At 42.9% G+C, this 18,804-nt stretch overlaps 1 protein-coding gene across 1 annotated transcript in view; it reads right to left on the minus strand.

Moving 5' to 3' along the window:
- Nucleotides 1-10,978: 10,978 nt before the first annotated feature.
- The window catches only part of AP1AR (adaptor related protein complex 1 associated regulatory protein), a 52,973-nt gene continuing 45,147 nt past the window's right edge, over nt 10,979-18,804 (minus strand). The window contains exons 7-10 of the mRNA XM_075543916.1: nt 17,203-17,261; nt 14,850-14,923; nt 13,953-14,081; nt 10,979-12,921 (exon numbers count right to left, since the gene is read on the minus strand). Coding sequence (XP_075400031.1) covers nt 12,656-12,921; nt 13,953-14,081; nt 14,850-14,923; nt 17,203-17,261 — 528 coding nt within the window. The 3' untranslated portion in view covers nt 10,979-12,655. The remainder of the gene's footprint in view (nt 12,922-13,952; nt 14,082-14,849; nt 14,924-17,202; nt 17,262-18,804) is intronic.

Below are 18,804 nucleotides of genomic sequence, written 5' to 3' on the forward strand. Positions count from 1 at the left end.
CAGGTTTAGGCTCTATCTTGAGATGGTCTCTTTTGAGATATGAAAGAGATTAAACAAGCAAGGAGGGATAAGAGAAAGAAGAGCCAGGAGAGGAGCTTGTCCTTGGACCCAGGCTATGTACAGTAGAAACTCCTAATTCCAGGCGAAGATGGATGAGAACGGCCTTCCCAAGAGCCAGCAGTAAGAAAGCCTTGCGCCTTGAATTCAGACATACAGTCTCCTAAACTGGGAGAGAATAAAAGCCTGTTTGGTGGTCCTTCTGTTCCAGCAGCATTCGGTAATATGACATTTCTATTAATCAAACTTCCAATAGCAAAGCCACACACACTTGTTCGAACCTTTAAACACACACGGGCTCCGTTCCCACTCATGCTGTGACTGAGAACTTGAGAATCTAGCCTTTCCCCTCACTTCCTGTATTCTCGAACCCCAGAGGACCTATCAGTCCAAGGGATGGTGCTAAGAATCTCTCCCCTCTCCGGATGCCATGTCATCATCAATCAAAATTTATTTAATCCACTCTTATTTACATTTTAAAAAGAATCACCACAGAGTGTAGAACAAAAAAATGTAGAACGCCTGTGCTTAGTAAAGGGCTTATATGTGTCCAGAATTTCATCAATAAATTAATAATAAGACCAAATAAAGCTCCCTGCCACCTAGTCAATTTTAACTCCTATTGATCCTTTAGGGCAGAGTTAAACAACCCACTTGGGTTTCCTAGACTCTCAATTTAAAAAAAAATAATTTTATTTACATATTGTTTTAGTCCAGATTGACTAGAGAAACAGATTCATAGACACTCATATGTGTTTAAGATAGAAGTTTATATCAAAGAGTAATTGTACATTAAGAAAATATCCCAGCTAGTCTATAAGTCTGATAGTCTATAAGTCCGATATTAGCTCATATGTCCAATACCAATCTATAAATTCCTCTTCAGACTCATGAAACACATGCAATGATGCCGAATGCAGGAAGATCGCAGGCCAGTAGATGGAAAGTCTTGTGGATCCAGTGGCAGTGGAAGCATCTCAGCACTGGCAGGGGCTGGCAGGTGGCTCCTTCACCTCGAGGGCTCTAGTGTAGCTCCATGCGTCTTGTCAACAGGAATGTCTCACAGGGCGTGATTGTGTCCCACCTCCAGCGAGCTACCTCCTGACTACCTCCAAATTGACAAGCTAAACTCCAGCCCTTCACTCTTAGTAGTCTTAAATTGACAACAGATGATGTAACTACCACACAGATAATTCACATGTCAGACAAATTCCGTAGTTAAAACACATTAAGCAAAGTTCTGCAATCATCGCAATAAATTTCAGAACATTTTCTTCTTTATTGTATTCCTTGTTAACCCTCTATTTCCCTCCCCACTGCCCACCTCTGCTGCCACACCCCTAGGAAATGATTGATCTAGTTACTGTCTTTATAGGTATACTTATTCTGGATTTTACATCCAGACAAACATACAAAACAAAAGCAAGAAACAAACCCAACATTGACAAAATAAAACAGCAACAGCCTCAACTGAGTTAAAAGGGCGCTCAAATGGTAGGCTACAATGAACCTAACTTGGTTGTGGTCCTTAGGCGTGGTCCAGTCAGATCCGACTGAGCAACATGATGTGCAACAGAAGGACACAGTGCCCGGTCCCGCGCCATCCTCCCAACTGCTCCGAGGGTTGGGCCGGTAGTCACAGCCCCCGTGTTAATCCGTCTTGTGAGGGCTCCTTCTTTACTAACAACATTATTCAAATGTGTCGGTTCTTGTCTGGTCTTCCGTATTTATTGCCCACCTTTTATATGCATTCGAAACAATTGAAAACATTTTAGTTCCATGCAGAGGCCTAGCTAAGAATAAGCAACTGAAAGTTCATGTGATTTAAGTGCTGGTGACCCACTGAAAGCTTGTTAGGCTTTCCTTGCAAGGAGTGGAAAGATTCCTTTCTGTTCCACGTTGCAAATTCAAAATTTCACCAAACCGAAACCAGACTTACCGTACCCTGGCCGATGCTGATTCATAGTGTCTTTATAGGGCAGGGAAGAACTGCCCCTGTGAGTTTCTGAGACTGTCACTAACACGTAACGGGAGTAGACAGCCCGTCTTTCTCCCAAGGAGCAGCTTGCAGTTTCAAACTGCTGATGTAATTTTCCACATTAGCATTGTTGAGTTGAGGACAGTGGTGGTAGAATGCTTGTGCTCCAGGTGGGAGACTTGGCTGGTTTCATGGCCAGCCAGAGAGGCTTGTGTGGCTATGATGCTGAACAGGTTTCTGAGGCGCTTTCAGACTAAGATGGACTAGAAGGAAAGGCTTGGTGATCGACAGGGGCCAAAGTCAGCCAAGGAAAACCCTCCAGATCACAACGAAGCTGCAACCCTGATGGGGATGGTCCAGGAAGGGCCGGTGTTTCATTCAGTTGTGCGTGTAGTTGCCTGAGTTTGTGGTCAACTCCACTCCACGTTGGCCGATGCGTTTTAAATGGCCTAGTATAATTCAGTCATGTGATGCATTTGTAAAATAGGCTATGTTTTTTGTAGTCTTAAAGTCCCAAAGTGTAGTAAAGCCTTAAGCGGTTGAATGGTGCACAGGTTAAACAGGAAGCAATGAGGGGCTACTTGAGTTAACCCCAGGACTCCACGATGCCAGATAGCTATGTCTGTCCAGAAGCTCCCATGTCCTTCCTCTGCAGAGTTAAGGAAAGATACCGTCAGGTTTAGGCGAGGCTGAGGGGCGCAAATGGAGGAAGGCAGTCACCACTCAGTTATACCCCTAGCAGAGAGGTTGGAGACAGAAGGAAGATCCATTTGCGTCTCAAACCTGACATCGACTGTCTTGAATGAGAAAATGGCCTGCAAACGTCCAGGAACAGGAGTCACTGCCTGCCGGTCTGGCCTGCTCTGATGGTTTGTGTGTTGCTGGCATGGGGGAGGCTATGCTATCAGTATTTCCAATACCAGCGGGGTAAAATAAACCACAGTGGACACGTTTCAATGTTGTTAAACGTGACTACGAAGAAAGGTCTCGATGATGTTTCCAAAATTGAGTCAGGGAGAACCTATGGACCACACAAGTCTTGTCTGATACAGTGTTGCTAGAGCGCTCCAAACAGAGACCCCCGCACTGGATTCCAACATCCGAGCGGCCTGACGCTGCTGCGGGACGTGACATTCTGGTGGACACGGGTCCCCAGGAGTGAGGGCCAACTGGGTGGAACCAACAACGATAAGAACAGGCAGCCGGACTGGCCTTCGATGCCGTGAGTAGAGCTGAATTCCTGGTAAGCAGGATGTCTTCGTGCCCACCTGCCTGGAGGTAAGGAGAGAAGAGGAGGCAATTATGTGTCCCAATAGCTCCCAAGAGTTCTCACTCACTGCCACTGAATTGATTCTGACTCGCAGTGGCCCTGGAGGGCAGAGTGGATCTGCCTGAACAGGTTTCTGAGACTGTATCTCTTTATGGGAGTAGAAAACGTCATCTTTCTCCCAAGAAGCCCCTGGCCATTTCAAATGGTTGAATTTGGTGTTTTTTAACGCCAGGGCTCCTGAGTTCGCTCACTCATTGCCAGCAAGTTGATACCAACTCAGAGAGACCCCATAGGACAGGTAGAACTGCCCCTGTGAGTTTGCAAGACTGTGACTCTCTACTAGAGTAGAAAGCCTCATCTTTCTCCCAGAGCAATCTGGTGGTTTCAAACTGCTGACCTTGCGGTTAGCAGCCCAGTGTGTAACCACTATACCACCAGGGCTCCAACCAGAAGAGTTAACAGCAGGAAATTGCCTACTTCTGATATTGCACTGAACTAGCAGAGGGAACACCTATACTCAAATTAGTTGCGGGTCAAAGGTAATAAAAATGCGGTTTGTTTCTAAGCTTTTTGGCCAGTCAGTATGGCACGGTGGTCCTGTCACTGAGGTAGCACAATCTATGGGTATTCGTTTAGATTTAAATTGGCCAAAGCAAAACAATTGGATTATTCTGAAGCCTCTTGATATGCTGTCTATTGGCTTGTCGAAAGTTTCCTCCAATTTGGCTCCTTGAGTGTAATGAACTCACTGGCACCCAGTCACTGTTGACTCCGAGCGACCCTATAGGACAGGGGAGAACTGCCCCGGTGAGTTTCTGAGACCATAACTGCCTCCGGTGTCAAAGCTCCATCTTCCGGCCCAACAAGCAACCGCGGCGCCACCAGGGTTCATTGAAGAGTATATTTTTAGTATCTTCACCAACACTAGATTTCTACCCCCAAACACTGCTCATCTGGCAAGGACCGCTGGTGATGCTGTGGGTGAGGTGTTGGTCTGCTAACTGCAAAGTCAGCGGTTCAAACCCACCAGCTTCTCCATGAGAAAAAGACAAGGTGTCTGCTCCCATTCAGATTTACCTTCTCAGGGGCAGGAACAGGGCGAAGGGAGGTATAATTAGAAAAAGATTTAGCAGCATCCTGTTGGTTTCCTTTGTAAGAGAACCCTGGTGGTCTAGTAGTTTACGCATTGGGCTGTGATCTGCCTAGTCAGCACTTGGAAACCACCAGCAGAGAGAGAAAGGTTGGGCTTTGAATTCCGTGGACAGTTAGTCTCGGAAACCTACAGAGGGTTCACATTGACTCCATGGCAGTGAGAGTGGATGTTTCCTAAATACTCAAAATAAAATCCATCCCTCTAGATTCCTTATCCCTTAAACAGTGACCTCAACAGCAGTTTGGGTGGCTTAAAAATAAGAGGAAGAAAAATAAAATTGAACTGGATTTGGAGTCTTTAGTTACGAGTTCCTCTCAAACAACGATGTAGTCTCGGGACCCTATGTAGGGTCCCGGTGAGTCAACATTGACTCGAGGGCAGAGGGTGCTTTGATTTGCTAACCTGACAGCCAAACTTGAAATCTTGTTTTAAACTGCATTTCTGAAATGCCCATGGAGGGTTTTGTATTTAATCTTAGTTATTGGCCATTGCATGGTCTTCAGGGACATAGCAGAAAGAAAGAAAGAAACAATTTGGCTTTTCAGCTTCTGTAATGGAAAGTGGGGACTATCCCCAGTGTAAGAAGGGGGTTTGGATTCAAATATCTACCAGTGTTCTTGGTCAATTTTTACATAAGGTTGTCTTTTTCTAATTGATCTAAAAGAGTCATTTTTCCCATCCTCATATATATATATGCATGTATATGTCTTTGTCTAGACCTCCATAAATGCCCCTTGACTCCTAGCTCTTTCCTCCATCTCCCTTGACTTTCTTCCTGCCCTACTACCATGCTCCGTCCCCACCTGGGCTACAGCTATACCTCTTCTCTACGCAACCTTACCCTTGATCATTCCCCACCAGGCCTGCCACTCCCCGCTCACTACCATTTTGGGTCCCATGTTGTTCCCTTGTCCCTATGTTTGTTAACACCACTTCCTTAACCCCCTACCTCCCCCCAGCCCAAGTCCCCCTGGAACTGTCGGTCCCATTGTTTTTCCTCCAGATAGTTCATCCAGCCTGTCCTATTCAGACAGACCTGTGGAGACACTAACATGCACGAAAACAAGACAGAGGAAAACAAAGCAACAGTATACAACCAGACAACAAAACAACAAAAACAAGCCACTGACAAAGAACAAAACAAAACACTTCATGAAAGAAAAGCTTGTAGTTAGTTCAAGGATCGTTTGCTGGCCCTTAGGAGCGTTTTCCAGTCCAGTCTGTTGGGGCACCACGCCCTGGCCCCAAAGTCCACTTTCAGCATTCCCTGGGGACCTTGCCACTCCATTCCCTTGCTGTTCCGCTGCACTCCCCCAGTGCTTTGCCTCTGTGTGGTGGGATCAGGTCAGGTGCAATTCCCACACTGTGTCTCCGGTGCTGTCCCCTGTATCGCCCTTAGTCACTGAGGGGCATCATGTCTCATAGTGGGGCCAGCCATGTTGTTCTCTCTGTGGACTGGCTGCTCTACTCAGGAACATCATCCTCACAGCCTGGTGGGCCAGGCTGTGCTCCACTCTCTCCTCCTCCCCCGTCATCTGCTCCCGTGTGCTCTGATCAGATATGTTCATCTCCCGGAGCTGCAGAATCAATGTCGTCCTTTGAAACAAATTCTTCTCGGGGGAGGTAAAAGAGTCGTCTTTTAAGGGTAATCTTTTTTTTTATTAAACATTTTATTAGGGGCTCATACAACTCTTATCACAATCCACACATATACATACATCAATTGTATAAAGCACATCCGCACATTCCCTGCCCCAATCATTTTCAAAGCATTTGCTCTCCACTTAAGCCCTTTACATCAGGTCCTCTTTTTTTCCCCCTCCCTCGCTGCTCCCCCCTCCCTCATGTGCCCTTGGTAACTCATACATTGTTATTTTGTCATATCTTGCCCTATCCGGAGTCTCCCTTCCCCCCTTTCTCTGCCGTCCCTCTCCCAGTAAGGGTAATCATTTAATGGTTTTACTTATCACACAAAAATTTATCTCTTGAGATGAGCCAGTCAGGGTGCAGTATAGTAACAATGAAACACACAACTTTCCTCTAGTTCTTTAATGTTTCCTCCCCACACATTATCATGATACAAATTCTTACCTTACAAATTGGGCTAGACCAGAGGATCTACACTGATACAGATAAGCACTGGAAACACAGGAAATCCAGGACAGATAAACCCTCCAGGACCAATAATGAGAGTAACGATACCAGGATGGTAAGGGGAAGGTGGGGTAGAAAGGGGGAACTGATCACAATGATCTACATATAACCGCCCCCTTGGGGGACAGACAACAGAAAAGTGGGTTAAAGAAGACATAGGATAGTGTAAGACATGACAATATAAAAATAATTAAAAATGATCAAGGGTTTCTGAGGGAGGGAGGACGAGGAGGGAGGGTTAACATGAGCAGCTGATACCACAGGCTCAGGTGGCAACATATGTACAAATGTGCTTGACACAATGGAGGAGTAGGAGGCAAAGGGCATACATAGAAGCCTAAATACAGACATGTCCATATGTAAATATATTTATGATTATGGGGGAAAAAGACCTATGTGCATATATTTATAGGTTTAGTAGTAGGGTAGCAGGTGGATATTGGGCCTCCTCACGCACACTTCCTCAACACAATAGCACCTTGCCCAGCTAAACGGTCATTCCATGATACCCACCTTTCTGACATGATCGCTGAAGATAGACGTATGCATAAGCAAACATGGTGAAGAAAGCTGATGGTGCCCGGCTATCTGGGGTCTTAAAGGCAAACAAGCGGCCATCTAACTTGGAAGCAACAAAGTCCACAGAGAAGGAGCACACAAGCCTAAGTGAACATGAGGTGTTGAAGGGATCAGGTAGCAAATACAAAAGAACAAAAACCATCATTGTGTGATCACCTTTCCCACATAAACGCTGAAGACAAATGTGTGCATAATTAAGTGTGGTGAAGAAGGCTGATGGTGCCTGGCTATTGAGAGATATAGTGTCTGGGGACGTAATAAGGCTTGAAAGTAAACAAGTGGCAATCTAGCCCAGAAGCAACAAAGCCCACATGGAAGCAGCACACCAACATGTGTGATCGTGAAGGGACGAGGAGAACAGGTTTCAAGCAACAAAGGCGGGGGTTAAAATCATATTGTGAATGAGGGGGGTGTGTGATGGGGACCCAATGCCCATCTGTAGACAGCTGGACATCCCTTGCAGAGGGATAGTGGGGAGGAGATGAGTCACTCTGGGTTCAGTGTAGCAACAATGAAACTTAAAATCTTTCTCTAGTTCTTGAACGCTTCCTCCCCCCACCCCAATTTTCATGATCCCAATTGCAGACCTGGTTAGACCAGAGGATTCATAGCGGTGCAGTTGGGATCGATATGGAAGCACAGGGAATCTAGGACGGATGAACCCCTCAGGACCAGCGGTGAGAGTGGCGACTACAGGAAGGAAGGGGGTATAGAAAGGGGAACCGATCTCGGGGATCTACATGTAACCTCCTCTCTGGGGGATGAACAACAGGAAAGTGAGTGAGGGGAGACGCTGGGCAGTGTAAGATAGGATAGAGTAATAATTTATAAGTTATTAAGGGTTCGTGAGGGAGGGGGGAATGGAGAGGGAAAAAAGGAAAATGAGCTGATTCCAGGACCCCAAGTGGAAGGCAAATTTTGAGAATGATGAGGGCAATGAATGTATAAGGGTGCTTTACTCAATTCATGTATGTATGGATTGTGATGAGTTGTATGAGCCCCAATAAAATGATTTACAAAAAAAAGTTGGCAACACCGAACTTTTGTTTCTGATCAATTAACATAGCAGTCGCAAATATGAGACCAGTCTAATCTAGGGTGCTTTTTTGTAAGTTATAAAAGCCCTTTTTGAAAACCCTCACAAAATGAGCAGTTCTGAGACTTTCTGATCGTAGAACAGCAACTCATCAAGCCTCTCATTCCGCTTCATCTCTCAGCTTACTCTGCTGGCGACGTGGCATATGACATGACACTCATTCGAGAAATAGCTATCTGACCTTTGGTTAGCACTGAGGATAAAATGCGGAATCAACACAGTAAATGTCTCAGACCTTAGACACATACCACTTCTAGTGAAACAAACCAATGTGCTTCTCTTTGAAGCTGCATGAAACATGGCCCGGTGACAGGAGAAAAGGCCATACTAGCTTTGTATAGAAAACTCCCTCCCATGCTCAGCCTTATCCACGGTAGCCATGGTTATGGGATTTACTGCATGACTGTAGGGCGATGATTGCCCAGACCTGAGTCACAATGACCACGGCATGGCCAAGGGGTTAGGTGCTGTGGTTGATCGTTCATTTTTAATCACGTGGGGAAAGTTGTGAAGGATCCAATCCTTGGAGAAAGAAGTCAGATTGCACGCTCTTAACAGACAAAACGGGCAAGGAGTTACTGGACAGAAAACAACAGAGGGTGATGTTAGAGAGCTTTTAATAACTGGATGCGATTTTTCTTAACGAGTTCAGTCTCATTGTGCTTTGCCTGGACTATTACAAAAATTTCTGTATACGTACTCATGTCTTCATTTAGTTTGGAAGTTTTCTTCTATTATATTAGAAGTTACTGCTACCATTCCCTCAAGAAACCCAAATCCACATAATACACTTAACATTCCCTACACTCTGTGCTCAGTTTTGTTTCACAGTCCTTTGCATTTGAAATAACTATCATTTTTGTTTTATTTATTAATTTATTTTATACCCACTTATCAGAGCATCTCTTGGAGGCTGGTCTGAGTAACTCACAATTTCACAGTGCCACTGTTATCTGCTGCCTTTAAAGCCTATTTTAATTAACAGGATATTGTCACTGATTTCATTTGTTGCAATGGGTAATATATATAGAATGTTTTTTTTAAAAACCAAACAAACAAACTAAATCCCTGCAGATTCCTTATCCCTCACTTGATCAGTGGTTTGAGCAACTTAAAAAAAAGAAAGAGTAAAAGTAAAATTGAATGGGACTTGGAGACCTTGTGACAAACACATTCATCTAAAAGACAAAAACAAATTTTCATGAGTCATAAGTAATGCACAGCAACAGACTCGGGATGCCGTGGTGGCTGAGCCTTGCTTCTGTGGCCGATGTGGAATAAACACGGTCGCCCGAGCACCAAGCCCGAGCTGCTGTTACCCTGCTGTTATGTTTGATTGTACACGCTCTTTTTTCACTTCCGAAATGTAGCTATTCTTCGTCATTACTGAATAAAACTCATTGCCATTGAGTTGATTCCAACTCCCAGTGAGCCTGTGTTTAATAATAACTGCCCAACAGGGTTATCTTGCCTGTAATCTTTTCAGAAGCCTATAGTCAGGCCCTTCTTCCAAGGTGCCACTGTGAGGATTTGAACTATCAGCTTTTAAGTTTGTGCCCCAAGCACCATTACATTCCAACAGTAAATATAAAGCCAAGGCACAGATTCCTATACCTTTCCCCTCTTACAACCCATTCGCTACTTAGCAGTCAGTCTTTTGAAAATGTCCTTCAGATCACGGTACCCCTGGCTTCGGAAAGCGTCAGTAGCTTCCTATTATGCCTCAGATACAACTCACTCTCAGCCAGGGCCTCGGAGGCTTTGCGATGTCTCCTCTCAGTTGACTCGCTGCCTCGAGTAGATTCAGACCCGTAGGAGCCCTACACCAGCAGCTAGAAATGCTCCTTGGGTTTGGGACTGTGACTACTGCTGGGCACAGAGAGCCTCATCTTCCTCCCAAGGAGCAGCTGATGGATTTGAATTGCTGATCTTGCCGGGAGCAGTCCAACATGAACCCCCCTACATCACCAGGGCTCTACAGTGCAGGCCCTGATCTTCCTCTCGTACTGGCTGGGACCATCTTCTCCCTTACTCATGAGGGCTCAGGCACAGGGCTATTTCTACCCTCAGAACACACCAAACGCTTTCCTACCTCAGGAGCTCTGTGTTTGCTATTGCTTTTGTTCATAACCAGGCTTTCTTGTCTACTTCCTGCTTAGCAAAAACAGGTTTTAACTCTAAGCTCAGGAGACCTCTCTAAAGCAGACACGTGACTCCCCAGCAACCTATCATCTCTTTCTAAATTGCCACCTGTCATTTTCTTATTTATAGGCTCACTTTTCTTGCCTCACAATCCCTCTTATTAGCATGCAAGCTCCCCCAGAGCAGGGCCTGGCACCTCGTTTTACTGCTGCTGTTAATGTCCTGACAGCCACAGGAGAGTCTCCAATATTTGTTGAATAAATAAGTTACTTCTAGTACATTTTAATTTTTAGACAAAAATAAATGAAGACAAGACTTAAACTGCTTTTCCTCTGTAGTTGAAACATATAACTGAACATTTTCAAAATGGATTCCATCTTGCTTTCCCATACTTTGTTCCTTTGAATCTAAATATTAGATTTAATAAATTAATGATTTTATATGCAAGGCGTAAGAACAGTTAGCATGTTTATGGAGTACAATCAGCAAATAATTTAACCATTTATCACTTTTAAATGTAAAAATGTATTTATTCACAATCCTTGAGAAGCTACCATTCCTTCAAAAAATTCTTTATGAACAAAATGCCAAGAAAAATTACAATAGTAGCTTATGTGAAACCCAAAATAGACACCTGATGTATACAAACTTTAAAAAGCATAATGCAGGCGATGTGAACGCAGATTACTTTTACAATACGACCAATGACACAGCTGCAACTTAAATTCGGTTAAGACGGACAAAAATAATAGCGCTGCCCAGTGCAGTATATGTACACATTTAGGCCACATGATTTTTTTTTAAGTACAGCAAGAACTCTTAAGTTACTATTTATATCTGGACCTTCCAATATTGTTGAGGACATGCACTGCCACTGTTGCCAGAAAAAGGAGGAGAAAACACTAAGAAAAAACAAACCCAAACCAAACCAGAACTAGTTGGCTTACTGAAATACACAGCACAATCAAGAACAAGCTTCTTAGACAGTGCTTTGTTAAGGAATGTTATAGCCTTGGCCATTTCACTTGATACACAAACTTTAGGGAAAAGAAGAGCTAATTTTATACCACAAAATGCAGTTATAGGTATCGATATGCTTAGTTCCATCTCATCGAAGCACCTTGTATTATAAGACAAAGGAAAGCTTAACAAAATCAATAAATCCTTAAGTATCAGAAAGGATTTCTGTTATTTTGAAATACCCGTATTACCACGCTTTCGACTTTCTTTTCCTAATAAATCATGCACAGAGTATGTTCTGTGTAAGGTCATTCACTGGAAATGTGGAATTAAAAAAAGGCATAGAAATTTTATATACCAATTAACTTAAGTCAGTATTCATTATAGTATGGCATGTAAAATGAGGTTAAAAACCTAACTGTGCACTTTCTTAAATATGACTTTTGATCATTATCTGTTCTAAACGTCCAGCCCCCGAAAGGCTAATTTCATCATGCTTCCTTTGCTCAGGCTGCATCAACATTATACGTGTAGGATATGCGGTCAGGGCAGAAATAAAGTGAAACTTCAGCACAACGGTTGTCAAATTGTGGGTTGTGACCCCTTTGGGGGCCCAACGACCCTTTCACAGGGGTCGCCTAAGACCGTCGAAAAACATATTTCTGATGGTCGGGGATTACCACAACCTGAGGAACTGTATTCAAGGGTCGTGGCATGAGGAAGGCTGAGAACCACTGCTTTAGCACTTCCTTGGGATCATCTGCACAAATTGATTGTGCTTACTATGAGACAATAAAATTCAAACAAGTCATTGAAACTGATAGTGCTGGAAAAGGGAACACTACCCCGAATCTGAATTTGGCAAGTCCTCCTCATGCTCCCTTTACATCTGCTGAAAAATAAATGGAAAAAAGGGGGGGGGGAAATCCAAACCCTCAGTATAGGCTTAAGACATTCCAAGTGAGATCAATAAGACTATTTTTTAAAGTGGAAACCTACAATAGGCGACAGGCATTTGGTAATGAAACAAGATGATGAAAATAAACGTGATCCGTGAGATGACATCATCTTGAAAAGCGGAAGGCAGATGATGAAATTGCACTTAATTCTGAGGCAAGTCAGAGATCTCCTATTACTCCTACTCCTTTCCAATGAGCACTTGCAACACGGCTTCTTACCGCCCCTTTACAAAAGGCTCAGCACAACCTTTCATACATTCTGGCTGGGTTTGAACATTTGGTCATAACTGATAAACACCATGTCCCCCTATCGTTTCTGTTGATCTGCATCAGATAGCTTTATGCTGGAATCAGACAGTTCTAATACAGGATTTACAAATCCAGAATACTCGGAATTGCCATTATCGTCCATTTCGGCACTGACAAAATCATTCTCCCACTCCAACCCATTGGAATCATCGGAGGCAGATGTAGGGTGACTTCCAGTCTTCTTGCTGCTGTACTTCAGTGCTGCTCGGAGGATGTCTTCCTCGGTTTTGGAGCGTTCTCTCATTGGAAGCATTCTATTCATGCCTATCATTTGACAGAGGATTATTAGAACTATTATTATAATTATTAGAAGCGAAGAAAGCTATCTTTAAAACTTCCCAGTTAACATTATAGCTTTTATTTAACAATCAGATTTTATTTCCATGTTTTCTAAAAAAAACCTCCAAAAACCTAGAAAACTAGTCCTTGGGAGGATTTCTTTAAGGGAAATTGTTAGGAGCCTAAGCACTGGGCTGCTTTGCTAACAGCAAGGTTGGCGGCCCGAACCGACCAGTCACGCTGCGAGGAACGAAGAGGCTGGCTGCTCCCTCAGGAGGAGCTCTGGTTTACCCAGCGGGTCACTATTGAGTCGGAATAACTCAGGTGCAGTGGGTTTGGTTTTGGGTTTGAGGACTCCTCTACTATACCTTACATAAAAACAAACATTAGGACCCACTTTGAAGCCGCACTGATCATATAAAATGAAATTTCTGAAGAGCCATAAATAAAATAGAATGGATGGAAGACTCAATTGCTATTACTTTTAAATGGCCAAATCAGTATATCCGCCAAAGTCTCCCTACACTGATGAGGACTTCATTTCTCAGAGAATAACAATAATTTAAGTGATGAGAACAACAACACATACTTTTCTAGCTGCTCTTGCAAGTACTGTAACTCTTTAAGGGAGTAGAAAGCCCTGTCGTTCTCCTTTGGTGTGGCTGGTGGTTTCGAACTGCTGACTTTGTGGTTAGCAGCCCAATGCGTGACCATTATGCCATCAGGTTGCCTTTAGGAAGCAATAATTCTTCACGCAGAGTCTTACAGGTCGGGTTAAAACATTCAAAGTTAACATTTATTCTCTAAATCTCAAGAAATAGTAAACATTAAGCAACTCTCTAAAAAACTTAGACCAAATGATAACCATTAAAACCTTAAGGGCATAACCATTTTTTATGCTGATTTCTCAAGGTCTTGTTTTGTTTCAGTTCAAGTACAGTAAAAAAACATGGGAGAATTATATAAATTAACACAGATTAAAAAGGTTTTAAGATACATTTCAGATTACAACATACCTTCTTCATCTTCCCATTCCAGATCTAAGGAGGTGCTGTCATCATTTCCACTAGTTGACTTAGTTTTGGTCATTAAATCACAACTGCTTTCAGTATTTGGTGTCAACACTGTGGCATCGGATGAGAGTCCTGGAATGTGCAAGTGATACAATGTAATCTGTACTGCCTTACCATCCCAGCTGTTTACTTCCCAACAATCGCCTCTTCAAGATATTACTTTTAATGTCGTAAAAATTAATTATTGAAATTATTATATTGATAAGCCCCTGAAAGTACAGTATATGGGCAGGTTGGTTTTATAGTTGTTGGTTTTCTTTTTGTTATCTTAAGCACAATCAACATGCAGATTTAATGAATGACAAAACTGTTGAATATAATGAATGTGACATAGTATTTTTAATAAGACAATTGGAAAAGGAGATGGAAATATGAAACAAAATCTTTAAAACAAATAAGAATACAGACTATATTTTCAAAAGGGATCACTACTCCTTTTCTTCCACTATTGGGAAGTGTAGGAGTTTTGATGTGAAAGAAATATTTTTACCTTATAAATAATTTGCAATCATTAAAATTATTTAACGATCACACTTTTATACTACTTCTTCCCCCCTCCCTTTTCTCTCTCTCTTTTTTAGCCTGGAGTGGAGGTTAGTAATAGAGCAGATATATTTGGGAAAGGGGTGGTTGGTCCTTATTAGACATCTACTGAAATGGCCTGACATTTCTCTTTGCTCTTCCTTCTTTATAAAAGTGCAAGATGATGCCCTGTAATTCAGGACTGGTAGGTCAGGAAGGCAGGTAGTCCTTCTCTCAGAAACAGAGCCAAGATCTCCAATGATCTGTTTAGTGCGGCGTAAAGTTAAACTGTACAAAGAAGATTTTTAAATGACTTACTACTACTTCGAAAAACTTCATACTGCGACTTTACATTTCTTAAACAGGATTCAGAATCATCTTCTGGTCCTGAACTGTAATAGAAGTGAAATACACACACACATTGCAGAGGCAACATAAATATACATCTAAATTAAATACGACATCTTGGCTTGAAGGTCTACCGCACAGAGATTCGTAATCACTGTCTGCACAGTTAGAATAACCTAGTGAAACCATCTTAATTTTTTTATTCCCCGCAACAGTTTTATTGGCATATAATTCACATATCATATATAGTTTAATTATTACATCAAGAAGCAGTGCACACTCATCACGACAATCAGCTTTAAAACATTTTCTTCATTCCTGTACTAGCTATTAGCTCCCTATCCCCCTCAAACCCCATGCCATAACCTCAAGGAACCATTAATCCAGCGACTGACTCTCCATTTACATCTTGGACTTTATATACAGAGAAACATTAAAAAATAAACAAAGTAACAAAAAACTAACAATACAAAATGAAACAGATAAAAACTTCAATCAAATCAAAAGCAGAACATATTAAAAAGTAGAACCGATTTAAATGGATCATGAGGAAGATTAAATTATAGGGTGCTAACATTTAACCCACCGGCATGGGTAACACTGCACTTTCCAATGCATTCTGCGTGAGAGGAAGGCTTTACTTTTCTTAATGCTGATGTAAGAGGCATGTAATCTTGGTTAATCCTCAAACCCAAACCTCCAAAGCTCAGCCTTAATTCCAACTCCACAATTTCCAACAAGGAAGCGTCAAAAAGCCGATTCAGATGAGTATAAGGAACTGGTAGAAATGTGACATGGAAATGTCTTTCCAGCAACAGATCCCACATTAACTTTACTCTCAGAAAGCAGAAGGGCTAAGGAACACGTAAAAGCTTATGGCACCCAGTGTACTACTGTGTCATTTTCTATAGGGAAGACGGGACCATTCTTAAGAAAATGCAATTAAGTTAGTTTAAAAAAATAATTACTTCCTAATTCTGACTTGCTCCGTTTCCGACCTGGGCCGGTTCACCCTCCTTAGGGAACCTGGTGGCCCCTGCTCCTGGGAGATCACCATATTGATGCCGAACTTAGTGCAGACAACTGATTCGCATAGCACACTGCAGCCCAGAACTCCTGGACTCAAGCGAGCCTCCAGCCTCAGCCTCCCGAGTAGCTGGGGCTACAGGCGAGCGCCACCACGCCCGGCTACTTCCTAATTCTAAGAAAGCAAATACTCTAGTGTTTCTGTTTCTAGGGAATATAAGTAAGTAAAATCATGAATACATATGCAAACACCCAAGGGTGAACTCTGGAAATAAAATTTTATATGACATCTCACCCTCATGAAGAGATCTCTGAAGATATGAGTGCTGTAGCAAAATGTGGTGAGAAAAAAAAACCAACAGATGGTGTCAGAGTATCAGAAATAGCATCTGGGTCTTAGAGGCGTATCTTAAAATAAACAGCACTCTAAGTAAGGCATCAACTAAGTCCACGTGGAAGAAGCACATCAGCCTGTGCGATCCCGATTATAAATGACAAAATCCACTTCCAGAGGAAACAACAGCCGCCTAGCTCAAACTGTGAACACCTACCTGGTTTGTAGGAGGATACGGATGATGGTAGAAAATCTACGTGCAGGGTCACACATGGACTGAGCTTCTGACAGTCCCGAGGTGTGAATAGCCTGGCTATCACACAGAAAGCATCGCAGAGTTGACCATGGTAGATGTAGGTAGATTAAAATGTAGTATCTTACTAGATCTCCCCACCTGACCCATTTTCAAGTTGCTTTAGTTTTTAACATGCTCATTCTTTTCAACTGAAATATTTCCGTTTTGTCAAGTAATTGTTGGTTTTGTTTATTTGCTTGCTGTGCTTTGTATGATTTTCTGTACATGAAATCCAGGATAGGTAAATCTATAGGGACAGTAACTGGATTAATAATTACCTAGAGGCATGACCCTGGTGGTGTAGCAGCTATGCACTGGGCTGTTAGCCAAAGGTCAGCAGTTTGAAACCACCAGCCATTGTGAGGGAGAAAAGACGAGGCTTTCTACTGCAGTAGAGAGTAAGGGTCTCAGAACTCAACCGAGCCAGTTCTGCCCTGTCCTCTCGGCTCTCTCTGAGTCAGAACTGACTCGGTGGCAGTGAGGGGCATGGCAGGAGCCAACAACAGTGAGCACGAGAAGAAAATGTTCTCAAGTTGATGGCGAGGATGATGGCATGAGTCTGCTTCAAACAACTAAAGGATTAAACTGTATGATCTGTGAAGTATATGCCAATAAGACTATTTAAAAAACTGTATGACAGAAAGGAAAAGACCTGTTTTACTATTTACCTTTGATATTCTCCACTGTGGGAAAGATGGTATCGCTGTACAGTCCTCTGCCTTTCTTGCTTTGGAAAGAAAATAAAATATAAAATCAATCTGGTATGAAATTCTGTTTCCTAAAACCCCTCATGCAATGTTGAAATGTACTTTTTTCTAGTTGCTAAAAATAAAAATGTGAGCGTCTTTCCACTATAAGCTGTGCAGAGCACAACGCGGCCGTCAAGTCCTCGCTGTTCACCCTGCCACAGCCTCAGCCTGAGGGGTAGAATCTGTGTCAATTTATGAACGTATGAACCATCACTGATCAGGAAACAGAGTTATTAAAAAACAAAGGACACTTTAAGCAGCTATGTTGGTGTCCTCAATATTCTCATTATACCCAAGAAGTTCCTAATAAACTAAAAAGATGGGGTTGGATAGACAAAGAATCAATAAACCAGCACTTGAAATTCTGTCCTGGGAGAAATGCGTGGTAATAAAACTCAAAGATCAGCAGGCCTGTCGGAGTGTGGCTCCCACAGGTAGTGGTGTGTCCCTGGTCTGCCCTCCACACGCTCCTTCAACCGCAACTACACACTCAGGGTGGGGGCGGGGGACCTCGTGAATGTGATGTGCCTGCTCCTGCTGTTTACACAGTTACGTAGTCCTAATATCGCCTGTGTAGCCAGGACAGGGAGAAACATGGGAATCATCCACGTGGAAGCTGCCTGTGGAATTCTTTTAAAGTCTTTCAAAGATGAGCAATCGATGACTTTAATACAGTAAAAAGAATTGCGTTTATTTATTTATTTTTCTTTTTATCATTTTATTAGGGGCTCATACAACTTTTATCACAATCCATACATACAACAATGGACTTACGTTTATTATAATCAGAAAAACAAAACAAAACCTTCATTGGTTAGTTGAAGGTGGGAGCTAATTTGTTAATGACTCTGCTAATGCACCTCCACCCCAACCCTGAGAGCAAGCGCAAGAGCAGAACAAGAGCAAGACCAAGGGGGCAAGGGGTGGGGAGAGGGAGAGGGGAAGAAAGAGGGGGGAGTGGGAGGGAGGGGGAGGGAGAGAGAGGGGGGGACTCAGTTTACTTAACAATCACATAACAATATGCTGGACACCATTTTCTGTCTCTAAATTACAATGATCAGTGTGTAGCCTGATCTTGCACTACGGGGGTCAGCCTGCCGGGTGTGAGCTCCGGCTTTGCCATTTATTGGTTGTATGGCCTTAGGCAAGTTACTTAACCACTTGGTGCTTCAGTTTCCTCATCTGTGGTGTGGTGATTAAAACTACTACCTGTTTCCTAAAACTGTTGTAAAGATTAAACAATGCAAGGCATGTAAACTACATAGAGCAGTTCCTACTCCTCGTCAGGATTGCATAAATATCTGTTACTAACAACCACCGTATGGCATACGGGAATGCCGTAGTCGGATACCCCAGTGCCATCAAGATTCTGAGGGCAGAGTGGACCAGCACCTTAGGGTTTCTGAGGCTGTAAGTTTTTACGGGCACAGAGTGCCTTGGCTTTCTCCCACGGAGGAGCAGCCGTGGGTTTGAACTGCAGACATTGTGATTAGCAGCCCAAATGCTTAGCCCACGGTGAAG

Source organism: Tenrec ecaudatus, chromosome 3 (assembly GCF_050624435.1).
Source record: "Tenrec ecaudatus isolate mTenEca1 chromosome 3, mTenEca1.hap1, whole genome shotgun sequence".
In the NCBI taxonomy this organism is placed as follows: domain Eukaryota; kingdom Metazoa; phylum Chordata; class Mammalia; order Afrosoricida; family Tenrecidae; genus Tenrec; species Tenrec ecaudatus.